Here is a 22,952-nt window from a genome sequence, read left to right as displayed (position 1 = left end):
AGCTGGAGGTTTAATTAGGCACGACAGGCAAAGGGTAGCAGGGGAACCACAGAAAATCCACGCAGTCTGAACTATGGCAGGGTATGGAGCAAGCGATGCCCCATCCTGCAGCACGGGAACCGACACCGACCGCCTCGAGCGGCAGGATGGACACAGGGAAATCACCGTGCAGTGAGACCTGGAGGGCTTTGGGAATTCAGTCAAAGTGTTTTGGCCTCAGATCCCAGCAGAGGGGCAGCTGTTATTCTGGGGATCCCTTGGCATTGTTAGGAGCGGTCGGGTGGGCTCCTGGTCAGGCTGAGGACAGCCTGTGGAGGGGAAACTGCTCAGCTGGGAAACACCCTGCAAGTATTTTGCAGGGGGTTTTTTTGTTTGTTTGTTTTTGTTTTGTTTTGTTTTGTTTTGTTTTTCTTCTTCCAGTTACTGCTTTTTTGCTTGTCAGTATTCCTTATACAAGTAAATAAAGCAGCAGTTTGCTTGCAGGAGAGCAGCTTGTATGAATAGCAAACCTACGAGAAGGTTGGAAGTGGTCTGGGAGGTTGGGGATGTAGGAATTACTTTATTCTTAGTGGGGACAGAAATGGCTGTGGGATGGAGGATTTTCCCTGTGTGCAACAGCAGTGTAGAGGTGCCCTGCGTATGGTGTCTGGTGCCACAAAGGGGCTTACATTTGCATTTCTTCAGGCAGCTCATCACAGGAGATCCCCTCTGTCCGAGGCATCGTGCAGCCACCCCCTGTCCCCACACCAAAGCAGCACCCAGGGGTGAACCAGCATCACTCCATAAAGCACAGGGCAGCGAAGGGACTTGCCCAGGGCCATGCAGGGAGTCAGTGGCAGAGCTGGGGAGGAACCCCCATATTTCCTGTTCCCCTGATGCTCAGCACCACGCGGCTGAGCCGCTGGCCGGATTTTACCGGGTCTTTAACACATGTGTTTATGCTTTTTGTTCTCACGTCAGGCTTTCAAGGGAGCCCTGATGAGCTCATACTGGTGCTCAGGGAAAGGCGATGTTATCGAAGACTGGTGCAGGTGCGACCTCAACGCCTTCGATGAGAATGGACTCCCGAACTGCAGCCCTCTCCCTCCGCCTGTGTACGTATCGGTGCGAGCCCCTCCCGTGGGTCACGGCCCCCCGGCACCAGCCCTTTTCCACCCCACGGCCACCTCCTTCCCCCGGCTTTCGAGCCCCAGGGCCACAGGCCAGCGCTCCTCGCTGTGTGACTGATGCCTTTAGGATATCCTGGCTCTGGCTGTGGCCCTGGAAGTTTTCCTTATAGATTTTCATCACCTGATTAGCAGGGCTTGTAGAATGGGATTTCAAATGGTGAAAGAAATGGAATTACAGTGCAATTCATTGTGGCTTGTCAGAGCAAGAGCAAATCTGGAGCAAACTGATGGGGAATTAGCTGAGAAAGCAGGAAGACTGGCTCCAGCGAGCCATAAGGAGCAGAACACCTTCTTAGTGAGCCAATATCCTCAGAGGGGATTCAGTTCCCATCCTGAGATCAACAAACAGACTCATACGTTTGGAGCCAGACTCTCCATAGCCCCGTACTTTGTGTTGTCATTTACCCTGGTGCAAGGAGAGCAGACACCTTTGCACTATCACGGCCAGGAGCAGCAAGCTGCTCTGCCTTCACCTCTCCCCGCATGGTCCCTGACCCAGCAGGAGCTCATACACAGCTGCCCTGCTTTAGCTTTTGCTCACACCCATCAGGGGTTTGCTCATTTGCAGCTGGGTAAATCCACAGCCACACCAGCTCCTCTCTCCCTCCCACCCTCCCTCGCCTTTAATCATTGGCAATGGAGACCAGACCCTCCCCTCCTGTAGACTCAACCCCACTGGGTTGCAGGAAGGTTAAACTGGATCCTCCCCTTCTCTTTTGCTCCTGGGCAGCTGATCCTTGGTTTCCTATGGGGCTGCTGAAGTTCGGCAGTTCTCCCAGGAGATGAAGGCTCCTTTAGATGGAATATTTGGGGTTATGTGGCTGTGGTTGCATGACCTGGGCTTTTCCAGGACCTGGGTTTTTCCAGGAGCAGGGAGAGGAAAAGGCACACATTGTGGTAGGCTGGACCCAACTCACCTTCACCTGGAAGTTCTGTGCTCACCTCCCTGCTCTGCCCTTGTGCCCCCTGCGCTGTGGGTCTGTGTGCATGTCCCTGGGGATGAGCGTGAGCCCTGCCTGGGGTTGTGCTGCTTGTAGAGGTGGATTCCTCCCCAGAAAAGGAGCTGGTGTCTTACCTGATTTCTTTGCTGTCTTCTGCCCAGCCTGCGGCTCTCCCCCAACGTGGAGCCCTCCAGCACCGTGGTCTCTCTGGAGTGGCTGGACGTGCAGCCTGCCATCGGGACCAAGGTGTCTGACTACGTCCTGCAGCACAAGAAGGTGGATGAATACACGGACACGGACCTTTACACAGGTGGGTCGGCTGCAGAGGGCAAGCTCTCTTGGAGCAGAGGATGCACGGTGATGCAGAGGGTGTGCAACGATGCATCCTCTGCCCCGCCGCCTGGCTGGGAGCTGCTGCTTTAGTAGAGAATGGTGCATAGAGCTGAGGTGTTATATGAGGTATCGAACCCATTCCATTCAGGCAAGTTTTCTGAAGGCTTCTGCTGACATTTGAGGGGAAGGGGAAATACAAAAACACAGCACGGCAGAAGGAAATGATTTTCCCTTTTTGGGAAGAGACCCCTCTCCCGGCTAGCTTCCCCTTATATCCCGGGCATGACGTCAGCATGGTATCGAATATCCGGCTATGCCCAACTCCCAGCTTCTGTGAAGAATTAACCCTATCCCAGCTGGACCCAGGACATTATACAAGAGCTGCGTGATGGAGTTTGTGACTGCAGTGCCTGTTTGATCTGATGAGTATGAAATGCTGTGGGAGGAGGGTCAGCCCTCCACAGCTCAAGGGCTTTACTGGTCCATTCCAGTGAGTACTGCATGACATGCCAGCCTTCGAAAGGACACTCTAAGTTACCTTGCACGCTTATTGAAGTTTGCAGTATTTAGGGAGATCATTTAAGTAGCACAAAACTTCTCCAGGGGAACCTGGAACTGCATGGGTTGGAGTTTGGTTCCCAGCTCATGCTTGGACTGAGTGCTCTGTGCATTGTAAAGGCTTTGTCAGCAATTCCAGCCATGCTCCAGGAGCTGCTGGGCAGGACGGAGGGGTGAGAAGAATGGGGTTTGATTTGGGTGAATCAATGATGTATTTTAGAAAACATCACTTGAGACCTTGAGTGATGCTACTGCTGCCTGGAAAGCCAGGCAAAACCTCCTACTGCTTTTTGCTCAAGGATTTTGGATGTAGTTCATTAAAGGAGCTCAGGTGTCATGTTGGGACAGCTGGTGTTGTTGACCAAAGCAGAGATTTACCTTTGTGGGAAGGGCCCCTTCCCCCAGACACTGTCACTACTGAATTTCAGCCACCCCCAGGTGATGAAGAGGGTTTCCACCCGTCATCAGAGCAAGGTTCTGCAACAGCCACCTCTTTGGGTCATTAAAAACCTCTTCTGCTTTAAGGTGGAGCCTGGTCAGCATGCGTGAGGAGTGTGTGTTGGGGCTGTAAGGACAAGGGACTGGGCTGCAGGTGGGGACAGGGCTGGAGGGGCTGGCTGCGCTCTTGCAGGCTTGCAGAGGCTTCCTGGACGTCCTGGTGAGATGTTTGTGTTTCCCTGTTGGGAAGGCAATCTCAGGAAGATCATTCAGAGCCCAATCGGGAGTTGCACACAGTACTTAGGTCTTGGTCAGAAGCTTTCTCAGCTTGTGGTGGTGGCTTCTTTCTTCTCCTTGATTATTTTGTAAGAGCCTCTGAGCCAAGCCCTCCTCTGCCATGAGCTGCCACAGAGCAAACTGCTCCAGCTCACAGCCACGGGGAAGTTTTCTCCCTCTCTGTTCATCTCAGGCCCATCTAATCTGCTTCTGCAGCCTCTCTCGCCACCATATCCCAAATTTTTTTGCTCCAAGAACTGGGCTTTTCCTGCTGGCGGGAGCCAGAGCCCCACGTCCTGGGGGGCCTGGGGTCTGTTTGTGCAGACCCCCCGAGAAGGAGCTCTGGTTCCTGGCTCATACACCAGTCCAGTCCCACAGGAGCTTTTTCCTCCACCTTGCCAGCATCGCTTCCAGAGCTGCCCGACGCGGCCGTGGCCCCTGGGTTATGTTTTGAGTTTCCTGGTGTGGAAGGAGGCATGTTCTTTATCTTGGAGGGGCACCCTCCAGTAACAGAGAAAGAAAACAAGCCACCAAAGGAGGGGTTTTGTTTTGGATGGGGATTCCAGATTGCTCACACATCGGTCAGGTGAGGCCAGACCAGGGAAACATGGAGTTTCTCCTTTGAAGTGCTTGGATCTTTGCCTGGCAGCCAGAATAGGAAATACAGATTATTATTATTATTTTCCTTTTATGACTGCCATGTGTTTGACAGGTGATTGAATTCATTGTGGGGAGCTGCTCTCCCCTTTCCCTGCTCTGAGGGACTGTTCGGGATGGAACGACCCCATTAACAATTAAACAAAAAGCCAATCCTAAACCTCTTTTTTTTTTTTTTTCTACATTGTTTATAACCAAACAACATTCCAGCCTTCATTCCTTTCTTACCCTACAGGCCCCTAATGCCAGATGACTTGATTCTTGCAAATACCTTGTGTAGGTTTGCAGAGATGCTGACTGCTACAGCTCTCAAAGGCTTCTCTTCATACCGTGCTTCACCTGGCCAAAAATCCCACCATGGGTATCCCCTCGCCACCATCACCCCCCGCCCCACACCCCCCGCCATGCTGCAGCACATCTCCAGCACATCTGAACAGCATCCACAAAAACAATAAGTCAACCCCAGAAGGGGGAAGCTTTGGGAGGGGAGTGTGGGATATGACATTTTGATGGGTTTTGATGGATATTGTCAGATTTTCCTTCCTCATTGGTCTCCCGGCCACTGGTAGGTAGGATGGGTTGCTCCCGTCACTGGGAGGTGCACTGTGGGGATTTTCAGACCATGGCAGCACTGGGCTGGGAGCATCCTGCAAGGTTTGAGCGCTTGAGGATGCTGCCATTCATCCCTTGCATCTCTTGAGTTTAAATGTGAGTGTTATTTGTGCTTGTACAGGGTTTTTGTCTGTTTTATTGCATTTGTAGACATTTCCTACTGGGATTCCTGGCACTGGCTGGGGTTAGAGCTGTGCTAACCTGCTTGTCAGCCCCATGGGTGGTACCTGGCTCCTGCCTCCCTCCTGGCCCCTAAAAACCTTCAGTTTCTCACTCCTTGGCCTCCCCCTTGCTTTGCAACTGGAAGATGTAGCCTTTCCGTTCAGCCAGAAAATATTTGCTCCTTTTCTTCTTGGAGCAGAGGCAGGAGGGAGTTTTGAGGCTGGTCTAATGTGCATCCCCTGTGCTCCTGGCCAGGCTCCATGCGGGGTGGTGATGCTGCGGGATGGGGTGGAAGGAGCCGGGAGCTCGTGTGGGTCGGCTGCACCCGGCTGTATGTGCTTTTTCAAGAGGCTTATTACTGGTACTTAGAAAAACACAGCCCTTGGACCATCTGAGGCTAATAGGAGGTGAACTTGTGTGTGAAACAAACCACGCTTTCAACACCAGAGCGTGGGGAGAGCGAGCGACTCTGCGCTCGGGAGCCAGCGGAGAAGACGGCGAGCAATTACATCCCAAACTGTTTATTAAAACTTGTGGAAATTACTCATAACTCCATGTGTGTGACGGCTTTGTAGTTGAGTGATGCTCTTTGTTTGAACATGGGGCTCTCGAAGAGGGTGCGAGCGAGCGCGCGTGTGTGTGTGCGGCCGAGCCCGCCAGCGCATTATGTCATGGCCGAAGCAGGCGCTGCACTTGAGAGAAGGAGAGGGAGAAATGTGTTTTACAGGGTGAGGTACAAACTGAAATGGCTGTGAACATCTGGAACTGATATTAAGCTTGGAAAATGTTTTCTGTCACTCCAACACTCCTCTGGAGGAAGGTTTCTGAAGTTAAGAAGCTCCAAAGGGGATAAAGGGGGAGGGATGAGAGGATAACGTGACTGTGGCGCAAAGTGCTTTTTATGTCTCGGTTCTGGCTGTCGTAGCCAGGCCATGTCCCTGCCTGTGCCGGACGGGGATCTGGAACTGATATTAAGCTTGGAAAATGTTTTCTGTCACTCCAACACTCCTCTGGAGGAAGGTTTCTGAAGTTAAGAAGCTCCAAAGGGGATAAAGGGGGAGGGATGAGAGGATAACGTGACTGTGGCGCAAAGTGCTTTTTATGTCTCGGTTCTGGCTGTCGTAGCCAGGCCATGTCCCTGCCTGTGCCGGACGGGGGGCGTGGGGTATCGCTGTTGCTTGTTGTGTGGTGGCCCTGGTTTAGAAGGTCCCCTGGCTGAGCTGAGCCCCACTGCCCGTGATGGTCCTGCGTGGGGAGCACAGCATCCCCCAGCCGGGATGGGTAGGACAGGAGGATCCTTGTGCTGGTTTTAGGGCTGGGAGCAGAGGTGAGGTAGGAGACTTCATCTGAAAGATGAAGGGTGAAATCCTTGAGCGGGGACAGGCAGACCTGTGCCTGGTTTAACCCCCTTGGACCATCTCTGGGGCCCAGCTGGGAGGTCGGACCTGCTTGGGGGCTGCCGCTGCGAGTGTGCAAAATGCAGGGTTTAAAAATAAAACCACTTTGGATGTGTCTAGCATGCATGCAGCAGGCCTGGGGATGGCTGGGGGAGAACGAGGGGCTGGGATTTTGCTGTGTTTGGGTTTGGGGTCTGTGGGCTTGGCAGGGGGCTGCCTCACTCCTGGGGGGGGGGCTGTGTTGCTGATGTGATGCTTTGTAGGTCTGGGAGCTCCTCGGTCTCTTTCTCAATGTTTCTCTCCTTGGGGCAGTTTTCTTCCCCTCCTGCCCACATCTGTTTGCTGCTGGGTCTCTGAACACACATCTGGGGGGACTGGGGAGTGGCTGTCTTCTGAGGTAGGAATGGGGTCTCCGTTGCTGTGCAGATGGAGGGGAAAAAACAACAAAACAAATAAGACACAGAGGTAAAATGCCTTCCCTGAGGTAATGAGAGCTGGGCAGTGAATTAACCTCAGCACAAGACCCTCAGTGTCAAGTTGTGCTTGTGTCCGAGGGAAGAGAGGGGTGCAGGTCCTGGATCCCCCAGTTTTGTGCCGTGCTCCCTCCTCTGCCAGGACCCCCGAGCTGACCACTGAACTGCACTGCACCTCCCAGGCATCCCCACCGCCAAGGGGGTCAGCCCTAGACCCGTGCAAAGCACACACCATAGCTGTGCTCCTTGGGTGTGAAGCCATCTCTTCCTGATTGTGCTTTGGGATCAAAGTGGGTAGAACTGGGAAGGTGCACAGAAACAAAGCATTGCACACTGTCACCATGGTTGAGGGTGACAGCGAGTGCAAATGTGATGTTGCCACAGTGTGCTGCTTGCTGTGTGTTGCTGCCAGGAGATTGTAAAAGGATTGCTAGGCTCTGCCTATCTCCCAGCCCATCGTCTTCTGTCCTGTTCTGTGTAGGCTCTTGTGCTGGGGTTTCCTCCGTTTTCTGCGTGTCAACAGCTGGGTCAATGTAGTTGGGGATATCATCATCGAATGGCTTGGGTTGGAAGGGAGCTTAAAGATCATATTGTGGGGTATTAGCTGAATAAAGCATACAACGGAAAAGTACACTGCTCACTGCTGTTATACAGCGATGCTGCTGTTGGTCACGAGGTGCCATGTCCCAGAAGGACAGGTGAGGTCTAAGCAGAGACTCCCGAGCTTTATTGTTTCTCATGACATGGAGGGGTCCTGGCTGCTCCTGGGTCTCTCTGGCTGGGCAGTGATTGTGTTCGTAAGAAGAGGTAGCCCTCATCCAGAACAACTTGTAATCCTCAAAGAAAGGAGGAGAACAGAAGCACACCCTGCTGGATGGGCTTGTTGGAGATCATATAGACCTCAGAGCAGGAGCACGCAGGTTCTGGCAGCTTGGTCAGACCCCTCTGATATACTAGGGCTCTGTATGCAGGACTGTGGCATGGAGAAGAGCTAGCAGGTATGCTGGGGAGGGCGTCTGGGGAATAGTCTGGGTAGAATGATGTGCTGAAGTTGAGGGTACGGTTATATAAAACCTGTGCACGTCACCGCGCCGGCATTGCAGGTTTCTCTGGAGCCATGGCGTTCTGCAGAGGAGTCTTTGAATACGCACCACGTCTATAAAAGAAAGTGAAAGAGGTCAGAGCAGAAGGCTTGGTGTTTCGTACGCTTGCAAGTTGTGCTCTGAATTGAGGCTGGGAGTGTCTTATTTATAACTTCACTCTGTTCTGTAGAGCATCGCTCTGACGTGCCTGGATGGCCGGGGCTGTATAGACACAGCTATGGCAACCGTCAGTGCCAGCACACCCTCTGTGTGCAAGCTGTGCTGCTACTGTCATGTGAAAACCAGTCATAGGCTGGAAGAAGAGGAGGAAAAACTCTCTGGCCAAAACAAATACTGTGCCTGTCAGGAAGGAGCCAGTGCACTCTCTGTACAACCAGGTTGTACTCCTGTTACATGCCTTAAAATGATCTTTAGAGTCCTGACTTCCAGCCAGGCTGGGCACAGAGGGGATAGCAGGAGGTGGAACTGCCCTCGGAAAGCTGTAGGAGCTTGAGGTCCAGCTAGGAGCTGTGTGGATAGGGGTGTGAGTATCCAGAGTTTTAATTCATGCCAGTGAGATGTGGAGGGTATTAAAGCTTTAGTGTTTTAAAACAGTTGTTGTTAAAGATGCTAATGATCTTGAGCATGGGTGGTGGTATTGACTACCTCTGTGAAGCCCTGGGGGGCAAAGCTCTCTATAGAGCAAGCTATGGCACCTATATTAACATAGGTGCCATTTTTGTAGATTATTTTTGATTTGTAAGTTGGCTCAGGGGATGTAGGTTCTGCAGTTGGTGGATCACAAACTGAGACTCGGAAAAGAGTCCATAACCTCCATTGGTTTCAAGAGAGCAGTTCCGCACTCCATGTCTCTGCTACCAGCCTGCTGCTCTCGGCACAGTGATGCTGGTGGTCAGGGAGGTTAGTGCCTGGGAGCAACAGACAGCTCTTTCAGGGGCATCTGTGTGTTTGACTCGTGTTCAGAAGAGGTCTATGAACATCACCTGAATAGAGGAAGATCCAGTGGTGGTCAGGAGCTGGTGACCCACCATCGCCAGTCCTGTACTGACTGGTTGTTTGTCTCTCCCTGCTCATTCCTTTGTGATCTGCCGGGTGGATCTCAGCTGGTTCCTCAGAGGGCAGGAGATGACAACTACCATTTGGTGAGGACCAGCTTGCTCGTTTGCCGGGAATGGAAATGCAGCAGAGCTTCACCTGTGGGTGCCTGTGTGCAAGGTCCTGGCCAGGGCAGGGCTGCTGCGCAGGAGCTGTCATTGCTGCTGCCTCTCAGGTAAAGATGTTTTCAACACTCCGAGTACCCTTACTGAGTGCTGAATCCACTTCACTTGTTAGCGAAAGGGAAGATGATTCCAAAAGAAGCCTTTGAAGAGAAGGTCAAGTTTTTGGAAGCTGCTTCCTGGGATGTGTTGTGTAATAACACCAAGCAAGTGCTTAATTTTGGCCATTGCGCTCACTGTGAAGCGCTGATTTCTCTCCCACTGGGACAGCTGTAGTTATTTCCACCTACCAGTGTCATTTTTGTATCCTGGAAAGCAGAAGGGGAGGTGGAGGGTTCTCAGCTCTCAATTAGGATTGAGTCAGTTGCTGAAATATTTCATTAATTCACATTTCCATATGGTTGTTCCAGATTTTTTTTTATTTTTATCTGCCTAGACACCTTTTGGACAGAACTGGGCATTATCTTTGCTTTCTCCCAAATCCCTTCATAGGTGGAGAGCTGGGAGTGTCTGCCCGCTCCCCGCTGACTGCGGAGGATGGAGCAGCCTGGATGGTGCCACAAGTATGTCATGCACTTTAAGAGCCCAGCATTTGCCAAGGACTTTGTGCTGTCTGCTCAGAGCTACCTCTCCTCAAGGCAAAGGACAGCTGTAGATGCTCCCTTCTAGCTAAGAAGCCTCTGAACATCTTAAATGGCAGATAATGAGGCCAGTCATGGATTTTATTTTTTTTTTAACTGGTCTGTAATTTTATCCTCTAGGGTTACATTTCTCCTGATCTGGAAGAGTCGAGGCCACAAATCTGTCTTGTCAGAAAGCATCAAAAGCCAAGGCTGCTAACGCAATCGGATGGATCGTGGCGTGTGAGAGCAGTTCAGTGGAACCTTTTCATAGGAGACTTCGTATTGAGCAGACAGGTTTTCTAATCGATAAGTTGTGGCTATAACTTAGAGGGCAGCTCTGTCTGCATTTGCAAAGGGGCGTTTGGCAGCACAGCCCTGAGCAATTTGGAAGATTGAGGCTGTGGGGCACCCGTGGGTGCAATGCAACCCTGCTCCTGGGGGAAACTTGGGCATGATTGCTGAGCAAAGCACAAGGGTCTTGCCTTCGGATGGGCTCTGAGTGATGCCCAGGCTGGGATTCCCTGCCAGGTTAGGATCTTCTTGGAGATTTTGCATGTTCCTCTCATTCTAGCCAAAGCCTGAGATGAGATCCTGAATGGGGTGGGGAATTTGCTTTCCCATCCTCTGGCTGCTGGTGAGGTCTCCCGTGCATTTAGCTTTGTCAGGTGGCTGAAACACAATCCAAAAAGTTAGATAGTGTCCCTCCACGCTTCTCTGGGAGGAAAAAAGGATAGGAAAGGGATCAAAGGAGGCACAAAAGCTACCTTGGGACAACCTATTCTGTCCTGTTTGGAACCTCTCAGCCCCAGTGCAGGAGGTGCCCTGGGGACACTGCCATCCTTCTGGACTGTGATGCTGCCCATTGCCGGCTCTGCCCTGCCAGCAGCAAGGCTGCTCTAACCCACGCTGTTCCCCAGGCACATCTGTGTTAGATGACACATGGTGGTACCACCCTTTGTCCCTGTGTCTCCTGAGCTGTGCACGCTGTGTGTCCTGAGGACCATCATCCCCTGGCTCCCTGTGCACCGAGAAGATGGGGGCTCCTCTTGCTGGGCCAAGGTGGGGCATGTTGTCTGTTCCCCTCGTTGCTTTGATGTGAAGGAAGTTAAACAAAAATGGAGAGGGATTAAACCTTGAGTCGGGGGATTTGACAATTAAAATAGCTGCTCCTCCTGCAGGGTTCATCTGATACAAGAGCAGGGAGAGACCCTCCCCAGTTCCCCCGTGACCCCTTCCCAGTTTGTTCAGCTTGCTAAGGATTGAGATCTGGCTCTTAGGAGCAAGGGGACAGCTGGGTCTAGGTTACATTTTGTGCTGTTTAGATAGGATAAACCTTTCCTCCCTGTAATTGGGTGATTGGACTTGTGAGCCTTCTCTGATATTCATCTCGAGACCCTGGAGGGGGTCAGATTAGGTTATGGAGACATAATAGGAAATACTGCTCTGGCTAGTTTGGGTTATTGGGGACAGGGTGGATATTCTGCGGCGTTCCCCTGCAGCATTCCCACTGATGGGGCCTGCATGGTGGGGTCAAGGAGCAGTCTTATCTCGGCATCGGGCTGACTTGGTCTTTGCTGAGAGCGACTGTCTCTGAACTCTTTCCACCCCTGTAATCCTGCTCTTCCAGAGAACAAGACCATGACCTCCCCTTTCGCAGAGGGAGGGGTGGGTGGTGCTGACCTGCTGCTGGAGCTCGTTTGCAGACGAGAGAACATCTTTTTTTCAAATGGGTGTCATGTCTCCAGAAACCCTGGGATAGAAAAAGCTTCATATTCTGAACTGGTATTGTTTGGACCAAGTAAGATCCTCCTTGCTAGCAGATGTCATGCCAATCGTGGGGAAGGGGTTGATATATCCCAGAGGGGATCATTTAGAGCAGCGAACATGTGCGCACTGGAAGTGCGTGCTTTCGTCTGTCCCATGTGAGAGGTGTGTTTGAGGAGGATGTCACGTTGGTCCAGCCAGAGCCAGTGAGACAAGCGTGTCCCTGTGGCCAGATGAATGTTTCAGAGCTGTGCTGATGAGGGATGCTGTGCTCAAGGAGCATCCCAAGGAGTACTGGACAAGGGGACCCACCAGGTTTATGCTGGAGACCTGCTTGGTGTGTGGGTTGATACCTCCTCCCAATCCTGCATGCTGTGACCGGGAGCAGCTCTGCAGCGCTGCTGGACACCAGTTCTGCTGATACAAGCCTGGCTCCAGGCACCAGTCTGCAGCACTCCTTCCTGCCCTCGTTTCTTTTTATTAACAGTGAGATGACAGATAGGGGATGGTCGTTAATTTAATAAAGGAGTTTTCTGATCATGAGTACAGAAGCAAGGTCCTGAGGTTTTTCCTGGTGGTCTGATGACTCACCCTGATGAAATAGGGTGACACTGGGACAGGAAATACCCCTCTGGAGCGCAGAGCCTGGCAATGGCTCTTCCTGCACAGCAGCCCAGCTCCTACAGTCATTCAGCCATCCTTGGCTGGGCTGTCCCTGGGACTGGCCTCACAGATATGAGCGTTACCCCCACTGAGAAGACCTGAATTTCCACTCTGGAGAGACCCATGGTCCTCTGCAGCTGGGTCAATTTACTGCCTTTAATGAGGGTCACTCTTTGTTTCCATAGTGCTGGCCCTGAACACATGCCTGGGGTGATGGGAAGTCAGGAGTGTGGAGATGTGGCCGAGGGAGCCCACTCTCCATCTCCCCTCTGTGGCACACTCAGGTGTGCACACTCGAGCAGACACCTGAGGCAGGAGTTCAGGCGCTGGCAGCATGGCTGTGCTGGGAGAGGGGAGCTTGTACACAGTCACAGGTAACGCTTGATTTAACATTATGGCTTCCCTTATCCTGTGCTGTCATCTGGAGAAATCGATCAATCTTACCAACTTCGTTGTGCAGCCTGGGAAACTGAGGCACTCAGCAGTAACGGACAAAAATTGTGTGTGAACTCTGAACCTGGAAGAGCCAGGTAAGAGCAAGTGGTCTAAATTCATGTACAGTTAATATTTACTGTGATATCTTCTCTCAAACCTCAAAAGTTCATGCTTGGCTTCAGATTACTTTCAGACCCCAATTTCCAGTCCCTCTAGAAAACCTCAGTGTCATCTTGGTAGGTGGAGAGAGTGTCGAACCCGGCGAGTGTGCCCCCCGCCTGGGGCCAAGGCGAGCAGGAGCCAGAGCTGAAAGAAGCCATCAGGTCTGCTCCATCCTGGGGCACAGCCCAGGGGGATGGGGAATGGCCATCCTGTCTGGGTGTCCTGGGGCACACCGGACCCTGCTGGCACAACCTGCAGTGGCTTCAGGGACTATTGCCCCTCAGCATCCTGGTGTCAATGGGAGTCCTCCCCCAGCCCCAAGGCTGATGGAGCTGCTTCTGCACAGCCCCATCTCAGCACCCTGCTTTCTGGGGACAAAGGCATGAGACCGTTGTCTCCTTAATTAAGCTGAAGAGCTTTCTTTTAAAGTTCCCAGACCTTTTCCAGTCCTCAAGAAGGAGCCCGGGAGCAAAGAGAAGCAGCAATAGCTGCTTAAAATTGGGCACTGGGGCCCCTAGACCTGGATAGAGGCTGCACGTCCCACCCCCGGGGGGGCTGGGAGGACTTTTGGCGCCTGGTCTGCCTGGCTCCTTTTTTCGCTCCCTCCTGTCCTGAACGCCAGGGACTGCAGAGAGACATGCCGGGGCTTGTTGGGAATGGGGCTGGAGAAGGGAGCGTGTGAGCTGCAGAGGCGCTGGTGGCAAGTGGCCGGCCAGGCGCTCGCCGCTCGCCCCAGCTGGGCGCTGTGAGGGTCGGCTGCTCGGCATCTGCCTCGTCCTCCAGCCGCAAACAACTGGAGCCTTTGCTGGGAACACGCCAAGCTGCAGCACGGCCACGCCAGCCAGCTCCCCGCGGCTCCTGGGGGGCTGATCCTGCACCCTGGGTACCACAGTGCCTGCGGGGAGGGTCCTGTCCCCCTGGGGTACCCTGCAGGGAGGGTGCTGGGCGAACCTCTGCCCTTCTCTCTGCGGGTACAGGGGTGCAGTGGTCACCGAAGCTGGGCCCCAGGGTTGGGGATGGGAAGTGCCTTCTTCCCTGCCTCCTGTGCTCATCGGCTGACCTCCTGGAGCACGTGATAGATTCCCTTTATCTGCTAATATTAGTCATAAAACAATCCGGCTCTGTCCATAATCCTGTTAGAGCCTTTGACTCTTGCTCCTGTGACTCCTGGCAGCTCTAATTAAGGATACTCATGCTGGTGATTAATGACTTGATTCATCTTTAGTGGCACCGGTTTTACATGTGAAGACCACTTTCTCCCTGCAATGATTTGTGCAAAGGGGAAGTAATCCCTGTTAAAAACCAACAGCATCGAAAGATGGCATCGGTGTTTTGCCTTCATCTGGCCCTTCTGCATCCTGTCCATCCTTTCAGTCATCTCCCCCCAGCCTTTCATCTCTGAGAGCGTGACCCTGATTGCAGCTCTGTTTTTGCTGCACTGTAACCCATAAATCATTCCAGTGCATGGAGCATTTTCATGCTCCTTAACAAAGGGAACGGGATTTTCTCCTCTGCTGCATATTTTGCAAGTGACTAATTGCATCAAGGCACCTTTGATGCAATGACTTCATCAATTGCTCATCCTGCAGACGCACTGCTGGTTATGTATGCCTGATCAGAATCCTATATTTATTAGGATTAATTTATTCTCCAATCATTTTTCTTCTACTGCAAGGACAGGAAAGTTGAGTGATGTTACTCGCTCAGCTACGTAAGCACGATTTCTTGCCTCATTACTGAGCCTGAGATATTTTTGTTCCATGCTGAAACTTCTCCAAATGAAAATGAGTAATGTTACATCTTGGGCAGAAGTGCTCCCGGGACACTGGAGAAATCAAGTTATTTCAGGGTGCCTACAAATTGGCTTTAGATCTTCGTCATCTTCCTTCCTAACTCTGCTCCCCCCATTTTTCATGGGGCACGTGTCTGTGTGAGCGATAGCATGTCCTGGGGCTTTGCACAGGGGGGTCCAGGAGTGGGTAAGAGTGATTCTCCCAGCTAGAGGGTGTCCAGACTGGGGGTGCTTGCTCTAGGGTAGCAAATCCTTACGAGGCTGTTGGCAAATATGCTGGGTGTGGATGGGCTGGCTGTATGAAAAAGGATGTGAACATGGGCTGAGCATCTCTAAGGGGGGGGCACTGTGACTAGTGCGGACAGAGGGCTGTAAACGCAGGAGAATTCACACATTTTCTGAAAAGCTTTGGTCAAACTGTTTTGTAGGAGTAGTGGCTGCTAACAGCTGCCAGAAGCCCTTGACTCAGCTGCTGACCTCCCACCCCCAGAAGGACTCCTCTTTTGGGAAGGACAGGACTTGTCCGCATCCAGGCGGGACTTTTGCCTCAGCTACTTCCAGCCTGGTGTTCATCTGTCCTGAATTCACTGCTGGCCCCAGCGAGTGCCTGGGGGGGAGGTTTTGCAGCATGTTTAATGGACCAAACAGGGTCATTTTGAACCAGAGCTGGGTTTAAGGCTGTGCTTTGGGGCAGCTGTGGCAGTGCTGGAGAGCGTGACCTGGGTGATGGGCAGTGCGGGGATGAGGAGGTGCAGGAGAGAGGATGGAGAAGGAGCACCGAGCATGGAAGGTTTCCTTTTGTTGTACTGTGAAGGAGGACACCAAGGCCCCCATAACACAGGCTGGGAAAGTGCTCATGCAGCACTGGGAAGCTCAGGTTTGGCAAGAGACCAAAGAAGAGCAGGTGACTGCTTTGGAGAGGTTGGAGAGAGGGCAGCTCTGGCCCTAGGAGATGTACCAAAGCCCAGAGCTGTACAGAGGCGTCCTTGTTTTATTTTGCCAACAACAAACTGGCAAGACATGGGCTGTTTTGATGGCGAATCTGCTGTCCTACTGCGTGGCCAGCCTCTGTTCATGCCGTGTGTAACCGCGCCAGCTATTACCGAGCAGTGGAGCAGAGACCTGATCCCTGGCTGGCGCAGAGCCCCGCAGTCCCGCTCTCCCTCCGGCCCCGCGGCAGGGGCTTGGGTTGGGGTGGACGAAGAGGGAGCATTGCCAAAAAAACATGTCAAGAAGCAGAGGATGCTGGTAAATGTGGGTCTTTGCCTACAGAGGGGGCTCCTGCACTGCCCGAGGCTGTCCGGGCTGGGAAGGCAGGAGAAGGGATGCAGCGGCTGCCAGCTGACCTTTCTCAAACAGTTCATGGGTTTCCAGAGCAGCCGAGGTGTCAGCGGTGTAGAGCAGTCACAGCTTCCCAGTCGCTGGAGGAGGAAGGCAGGGGGCACTCGAAAGGGGAGGAAAAGGCTCCGTCCTGGAAGGGTGGAAACCTTGCAACCTATTAACCGTTTCTCAGCAGAGAGAGAGATGGAAAGCAAACAAGGGTTTGCTTTTCCCCTGCGCCGTGCTCGCCCGCTCCCATCTTTTCTGCCTTTCTCTCTTCTTTCCCTCCTGGCCCCTGTGAAGGCAGGACCCAGGACGTTGAGGATTTAGGTGAAAAATCAACTCTGTCCCACCAAGCTGAGCAGACCTGAACAGAGCAGCGTGCTGCAGAGCAAAGCGTGCCTCCGCACCAGAGCCCCGGTGCTCCCCACCGTTGTGTCTCGGTGCAGAGCCCTCTGCTTTGACAAAGTCTCTACAATCAGGCTTAATTAGTAGGCAGAGATCCACAGAAAAACCTCATCCAGCCCTTTTTGAACCAGCATGTAGTGGGATGCTCTGTTGTCAAATATCTTTACTTGCCGAAAGCACATTTGTCTCGAGCAAGGGAAGGGGCTGAGTTGCTATGTGACAGCCTAAAGCTAAGACACCCTCATTCATGGATGACAAAGCTTGAGAGTAAATTACCAGGCAGAGGCTATGAAAGGAAATGTTTCCTTAAATGTTTCCATAAAACTAATTGGCCTGTAAGAGCAGTGTACCTGTGGGCGCGCTGCCCGCCGAGGGTGCAGGACTTGGGGAATCTGTTCCTGGCTGGGCTAATGATTTTCAGTGTGACTTTGAGCAGGTCATTTCAGCTCTTTGTGCCTTGGTTTCTGTCTCTCTGAAATGAGAAGAATACTCCCTTCCAGAGCACCGATAAGGTTTAAGTACTAAAATTTTATTACTCAGTTGAAGATCCTTGACAGAGGGATATTATGCAGATAGAAGGTTAATGATGATGTTAGGGAGAGCATAAAAAACTAAATTGCTGTTTTATTTTTATTTTGTTCTTTAAATGATGTTTAATAGCCAGTTTTCAATTCAGGAATAAAACCCAGTCCTCTGTGACCACCAAATTATCTCTCAAATGCTGTTCTGCATGCTCCTAAAGCCTGCAGAGAAAGCAAGGAGCCCTTAGGAGCAATCAGCAAAACACCTCCTGAGCAGCTGATCTCCAGCAAGAGTTTTTCTTTTCCCAATTAGGAAGTTTGTCTTGATTCATGAATAATTAAGAGAGTACTTCCTGAGAGTCCTCCACCCAATGTCGTGGGTCTGTTGGGGGCTGATGGTCCCCGCGGGGGTGACAGTCCCATTGCATCAGGCATGGTGTGTGTTGGGGCAGCTCCTTGGCCATGGTCAGAGCAGGCAGAGGGGAAGGAGGGACCTGCTGAGGCTGGGTGGAAAGTCAGGCAGAGGGGCAAGCAGGACTTTAGCTCTGCCAGGGGGAATTAAAGGCTGAACCGAGCCATTATCCCCAGAAATTAACATTTCCCAAAGCATCTCTAGGCAAGCTCATCCCACCACAGTGATGAGCGGAAGTGTCCCTTCCAGGACAACAGCCCGTTAGTGTCTGCAGGGGATGCTGTGAACTGGGAGGATGCAGCCCCTCCGCACTGCTTGCAGGGTGGGTGCCCACCCAGACCCTCACCAGCCCAGCCCATGGCACCCTGCCCGGCTGCCCCAGCAGCACCGCTGGCCACCCCAGTTTGTCATCCTCACCACGGCCACTGTAGGCTGTAAATGTCAACCACAGCGAACCCCAGCGTGGTCTGCAGCTGGGTGTTTGCTTCTTTCTTTCTTTTTTCATTTGTTTTTTTCACAAACATCAGCTACGTCAAGAATGCTATGTTCGTCACCCCCAAAGTATTGCAAAGTTAAGGTCAAATTCATGGAATAGTTTTGGCTGGGGAAAAGAAAAGAAAGAAAAGAGCAGTTGGTCCCTGGTGGGTGAAGCGTGGGGCTGGAGGATGCTGTCTGATCACTTTCCACTGGTTGTGGATGAGGGTTTCCCATCTGGGTGGCAATGTCCTGCCATGGGGTGGAGGCTGCATTTGTGAGGATGCACTCTCAGTGTTTTTGCTGAATTCTACTTTGGAGAAGTACTTGGTGAGATGTGGTTTGTTAGGGGAGGTGGTATCTGTTGTTAAGCCAACTGATAGACCTGGAGGAACAGGTGTATAAACAGGGGGAAGAGGACCAGCTTTTGGGCACATGGTCCTCCAGTAGTGACCAACTAATCCTAATCTCCATCCCTCTACCCTCCTTATGGTCTGATGGCTCATTTGAGAGGGGCAAGACCTCTGCCTATTTAGCCTGTCTCCTCACGCACTGTCACACCTCTCTGGAAGGACACAACCTTCCTCTGATCCATCCTTCTGCAGGTCCCCATCGCCTCCCGCCAAGCTCGTTGTCCTGTTTTCCTTCTGCACAAATTTCCACTTCCAAGATTCTTTTCCCAAATGTACATCTTCGTGTTCCTCGCAGTGAGCTCCCCCCGCTTCATCCCAGATGCACGGTGGCAGCCTCACATCTTCTCTGGGATCCCCCCATGTGCTGCCAAGCGCCAGTAGCTCCAGCCAGGAGCCTGCGAGCCTTCTGTGTGTGACGGTGCAAAATATATTTGGGGCATTGCCTTTTGGTTCCCTGGGCAGTTGTGTCTGTCTGCAGACAGTTTCTTCTCTGGCTCGTCTTTGCCGTCTCTCTGCTTGGGAGGTTGGGTAACGCAACTGCAGCGTTTGTCTGGTTCATGTGAAGCTGCTCATCCCTAGAGCAGATGACAACCTTTAGTCCTGGCTTTCTTGGCGAGAGTTTCTCCACTCCCATTTGGGCACTGAGCACAAGTCCTGCAGGTCGCTGGGTTGCAGAACATGATGCTGCTTTCTGCTGGCCCACCAAAGTGTCTGGCAGAGAGCGGCCAGTGTCTTGAGCCAGATCTGAAGACCTCACTGGCCCTTATTGGAAAATAACCTTCAGTTATTGGAAACTAATCTTCAATGGATCTAAACACTTCCCTGATGAGGCAGTTCAAGCTCGTATCAGAGATGGTGTGGCCAGCAGGACTAGGGCAGTGATCACCCCCTGTACTTGGCACTGGTGGGCCCACAGCTTGAATACTGTGTTCAGATTTGGGCCTCTTGCTGCAAGAAAGACATGGAGGTGCTGGAGAGTGTCCAAAGAGCAACAAAGCTGGTGAAGGGTCTAGAGCTCCTATGAGGGGCGGCTGAGGGAACTGGGGTTGTTCAGTCTGGAGAAAAGGAGGCTGGGGGGAGACCTCATCACTCTCTACAAATACTTTAAAGGAGGTTGTAGAGACATGGGGGTTGGTCTCTTCTGCAAAGTAACACGTGATAGAACAAGAGGAAATGGCCAGGGAAGGTTTAGATTGGTTATGAGGAAAAATTTCTTCACTGAAAGGATTGTCAGGCATTGGACCAGGCTGCCTGGATAAGGGGTTGAGTCACCATCCCCGGCAGTATTTAAAAGATGTGTAGACATGGCACTTAGGGACATGGTTTAGTGGTGGGCTTGGCAGGGTTAGGTTTATGGTTGGACTCAATCTTAAAGGTCCTTTCCATGCTACATGATTCTACGATTTGTTTGCACTAGAGAGCAAGCCAACACCAAAATTGCCACAATCGCACCAACTGAAAAATATTGGTGATTCATGACCCCTTAATCCCACTTGATGACCAAGTACCAGCACAACGGGAAAATCATTGTAGGAAGGTGAAGGAAGAAACCAATCAGTCTGTCCTTATCCTCTGTGTCAGCCTGTGATGTGGGGCTATCCTGGTGTGCGAGTCCCATGGAGGCTCTCACCGGCAGAGTTGGTGTGCCTGTTCCCTCTCTGCCCATGCCAGGAGCTGGGACCTGGGAATGGGAGGGCTTGGGGCTGGTATTCAACCCTAAAGTGGTGGTCCATTGCTTTTTTTGGCTTTGCTGTTGACCTCTTGAATATCTCCAAGTTTCTTCCTAGCACTTTGAATTTTATCACCAATGTATCAGCTTCTAAACAAGGATTCTTGCACTGTCCCCATCCCCTCATTGTGTTGGCTCAAAGCTCTTCTCAAAGCTTTCCCAAAAAGCTGCCGTGTGTATAGAAAAACTATTTTCTTCTCATGCCTGTGTCCCTCTCCATCACTCCTCTATCTCCGTCTAGATTCTCCTGGTCTGGAAGGGATTTAATCCAGGTGCAGTGTCTGCACTGGGGAAGGGATGGGGTCGTGCTCCCATTAGCCCTCCCTCCCCAGTAAACACAGTCATGCTGGATTTGTTGAAGACATGGGTTGATTTGGTTTGGGATTTTTTGCCATCTGTGTCTGTACAGAGCCAATGTAGAACTATGACGGTGACAGTATTGCATAGAATCATAAAATATCTCAAGTTGTAAGGGACCCATAAGGATCATCGAGTCCAGTTCCCTGAATTGGGAGTTGTCTGCTCGTATGTATGTGTATAAAATCTATCCCGACAAGACCCCGCTCTCTCTTGGGACCTCGAGGTGCTACTGCAAGATGAAAGATCGAAAACCATTGTCCAGCAATTGTGTTGCAACAGTAGAACTCATCTTTGTAAAGAAGAGGAGCTTGGTCCATCTCTGCATTTAAAAACCAGGCTACAGATTGTTTCCAGAGCTGTTTGGGTGTTTGGTTTGTGTAACGGCTGATGGGGAAGCACGGTGAAAGGCTGGAAGGGAGATCCTGCACGGTGGGGGTTTGCTTCCTGCACCCCTGCAACCTCCCTGCCCGTGCTCTGGGTCCTGCCGCTCGCTCAGTGCTTATTCATACCAGGAGTGATAAACCCAGCCCTTTTTTGACCTTAAGTGATGTTTTAGGATTTATTTTATTTGTGGACCTTGGCTTGGCCTTCTGTCACTATTTGTCTCTCCAGAAAAAGAATTCTGCTCTTTCAATTTCTGCGTCCAGTTTGGAGGGGGGGATATTACCAATCGGGGTCAGTAAATAGCTCATCTGACTTCATAATACTTAGCATTTAGATAGTGCTTTCCACCGCCAGAGCCCTTCGCAAACTCCCAGTAATCCTCCCAGCACCCCTTGAGTTAGGTAAGTATAACTAATCCCAAACAAATAGCTTCAGTGTGGAACTAATGTAGAGAATGCAGAAGAGTAATTTAAGGTTTAAAAGAAAACTAGTGGGTAATCTCGCAACAAAATTAAGAAAAAAGGGCAGAGAGAAGGAAAATAGCCCGAGTTATTGAATGTGAAAGTTAAATTAGACTTGAACACGTTGTCAATTTGCATTTCAAGCAGCTAGGATGGGCTGTAGATATTACAACTACTTGGTGTATGTAGGTCCTGCCATTTGGAGGTATGAAATACATCAGAGCTTCAATAATACATAAAGTAATTAAGAATGCCCTCAAGTTTAGCCTTTTTATGCATGTTAGACCTTATCAGGTTTTTCATGTAATTTTTTAAAAAATTGTGCAAACAATACTGAATCCCATCTTTTCTGTGTGTTTTTATCTCATAACGGTATTTACTTATTAGTTTCCAAATGTCATCCCCCTCCTGCTTCTCGTCTCTGATGACTGGGACCTCGAGGAGATTTGCACACCCTCATTAGTAGCTTCATCAAAGTGTCTTGTAATTTGTGTGTCTTGGTTCACTGTCTTTCAAAGTTTGGTTGAACAGTTACATTTGGTTACCAACAGAATTCATTAATCCATGTTCCATTTAGGATAAATTTCTGAGAGAAAGGGCTCAAAACCTGATTCCCTTTGGGAACTGAGTACCTGTTCTTTGTTCTAGACAATGACCTGCCTTGTGCATCCTGCACCATGTGCGGGAGACCACATCTGAGGGGCTTATGAGGAGGAAAGCAGCAATGAGAGGCTTAGGTTCCAATTCTGGAGACCGAACAGGCCACCTCCTATCTGCTTTCCAGCATCAGCCGTGGGTGTGGGACCAGACCCAGGGCTCCAGCAGACCAAGTCTCCTGTAAAAACCCATTTGCTTGTGCAAGTGTTTGCCCAGCCAGGAAATCTCCTTGCAGACTGAGTGACTGAGCTGGCGGTTTCCCTGTGTGTATCTATCTTCTAGATGGGTCTTCTCACGTATGGACTTTAAAAGTCAACCCCTCTTTAGAGGCACCACTTTGGTTTTCTTGCACACACGTGCTGCAATTGCAGCTGGTTCCTGTGTTGGGTAAGATGGTGCATGATCGATCAGGCTTTTACAGAGCAATTCAGCTGCAGATGCCAAACCACAAGTAGCTGTAGAACATCGCAAGGACTTTTTGCAGCATTTTTCTTGCTCCCAAGCATTGCCCACCGATGTGGGTCCCTGGCACAGACCCAGCAGTAGTGTGGGGGCGTAGCTCTGAGTGTCCCTACTGCCCTGGCTTGGGCTGGAGAGGGTTGGGATGCAGGTTTGACAATGCTGATGTGTGACCCTGGATGAGCACTGGCAAGGCTGTGGGCAGTGTAGGGCAGGAGTGAGGTGTGCTGGAGGGGGGTCCTGGCATGGCCTCGGACCTATGCACGGGGCAGGTGGGGTTAGAAGCTGGTGGGACTGGAAGTCCCAACTGGGGCATCTCAGGAGTGGAGACTAAGGCTGTGGTCCAGGCCAGGCTGTGCTACGTTAGCAGAACTGCAGAGGATGCTCTCCAGGTGCTTTTCTCCCTCGTACTCACCTAAATCTGAAGTCTACTGCTGCCTGCTCCAGGTATTTCTAAGCATTTATGTATTTGCTTTAGACTTCTCTTCCCCTCCATCCTCAGCTAGTGTTTTGAAAGGAGAACGACGAAACATGCCTAAAGAGCGCCAAACATGACCATTTATTGCAGAGATCAGGCTC

General features: G+C 51.4%; 1 protein-coding gene across 1 annotated transcript in view; it reads left to right on the top strand.

The window, feature by feature from the left end:
* The first annotated feature begins 930 nt into the window (after window positions 1–930).
* The window catches only part of LOC104467292 (astrotactin-2-like), a 92,780-nt gene continuing 70,758 nt past the window's right edge, over window positions 931–22,952 (top strand). Inside the window, exons 1-2 of the mRNA XM_010081023.1 lie at window positions 931–1,094; window positions 2,272–2,420. Coding sequence (XP_010079325.1) covers window positions 931–1,094; window positions 2,272–2,420 — 313 coding nt within the window. The remainder of the gene's footprint in view (window positions 1,095–2,271; window positions 2,421–22,952) is intronic.

This window comes from Pterocles gutturalis, unplaced genomic scaffold (assembly GCF_000699245.1).
Source record: "Pterocles gutturalis isolate BGI_N339 unplaced genomic scaffold, ASM69924v1 scaffold639, whole genome shotgun sequence".
In the NCBI taxonomy this organism is placed as follows: Eukaryota; Metazoa; Chordata; class Aves; order Pterocliformes; family Pteroclidae; genus Pterocles; species Pterocles gutturalis.
This window is presented reverse-complemented; position numbering and strand designations above follow the sequence as displayed.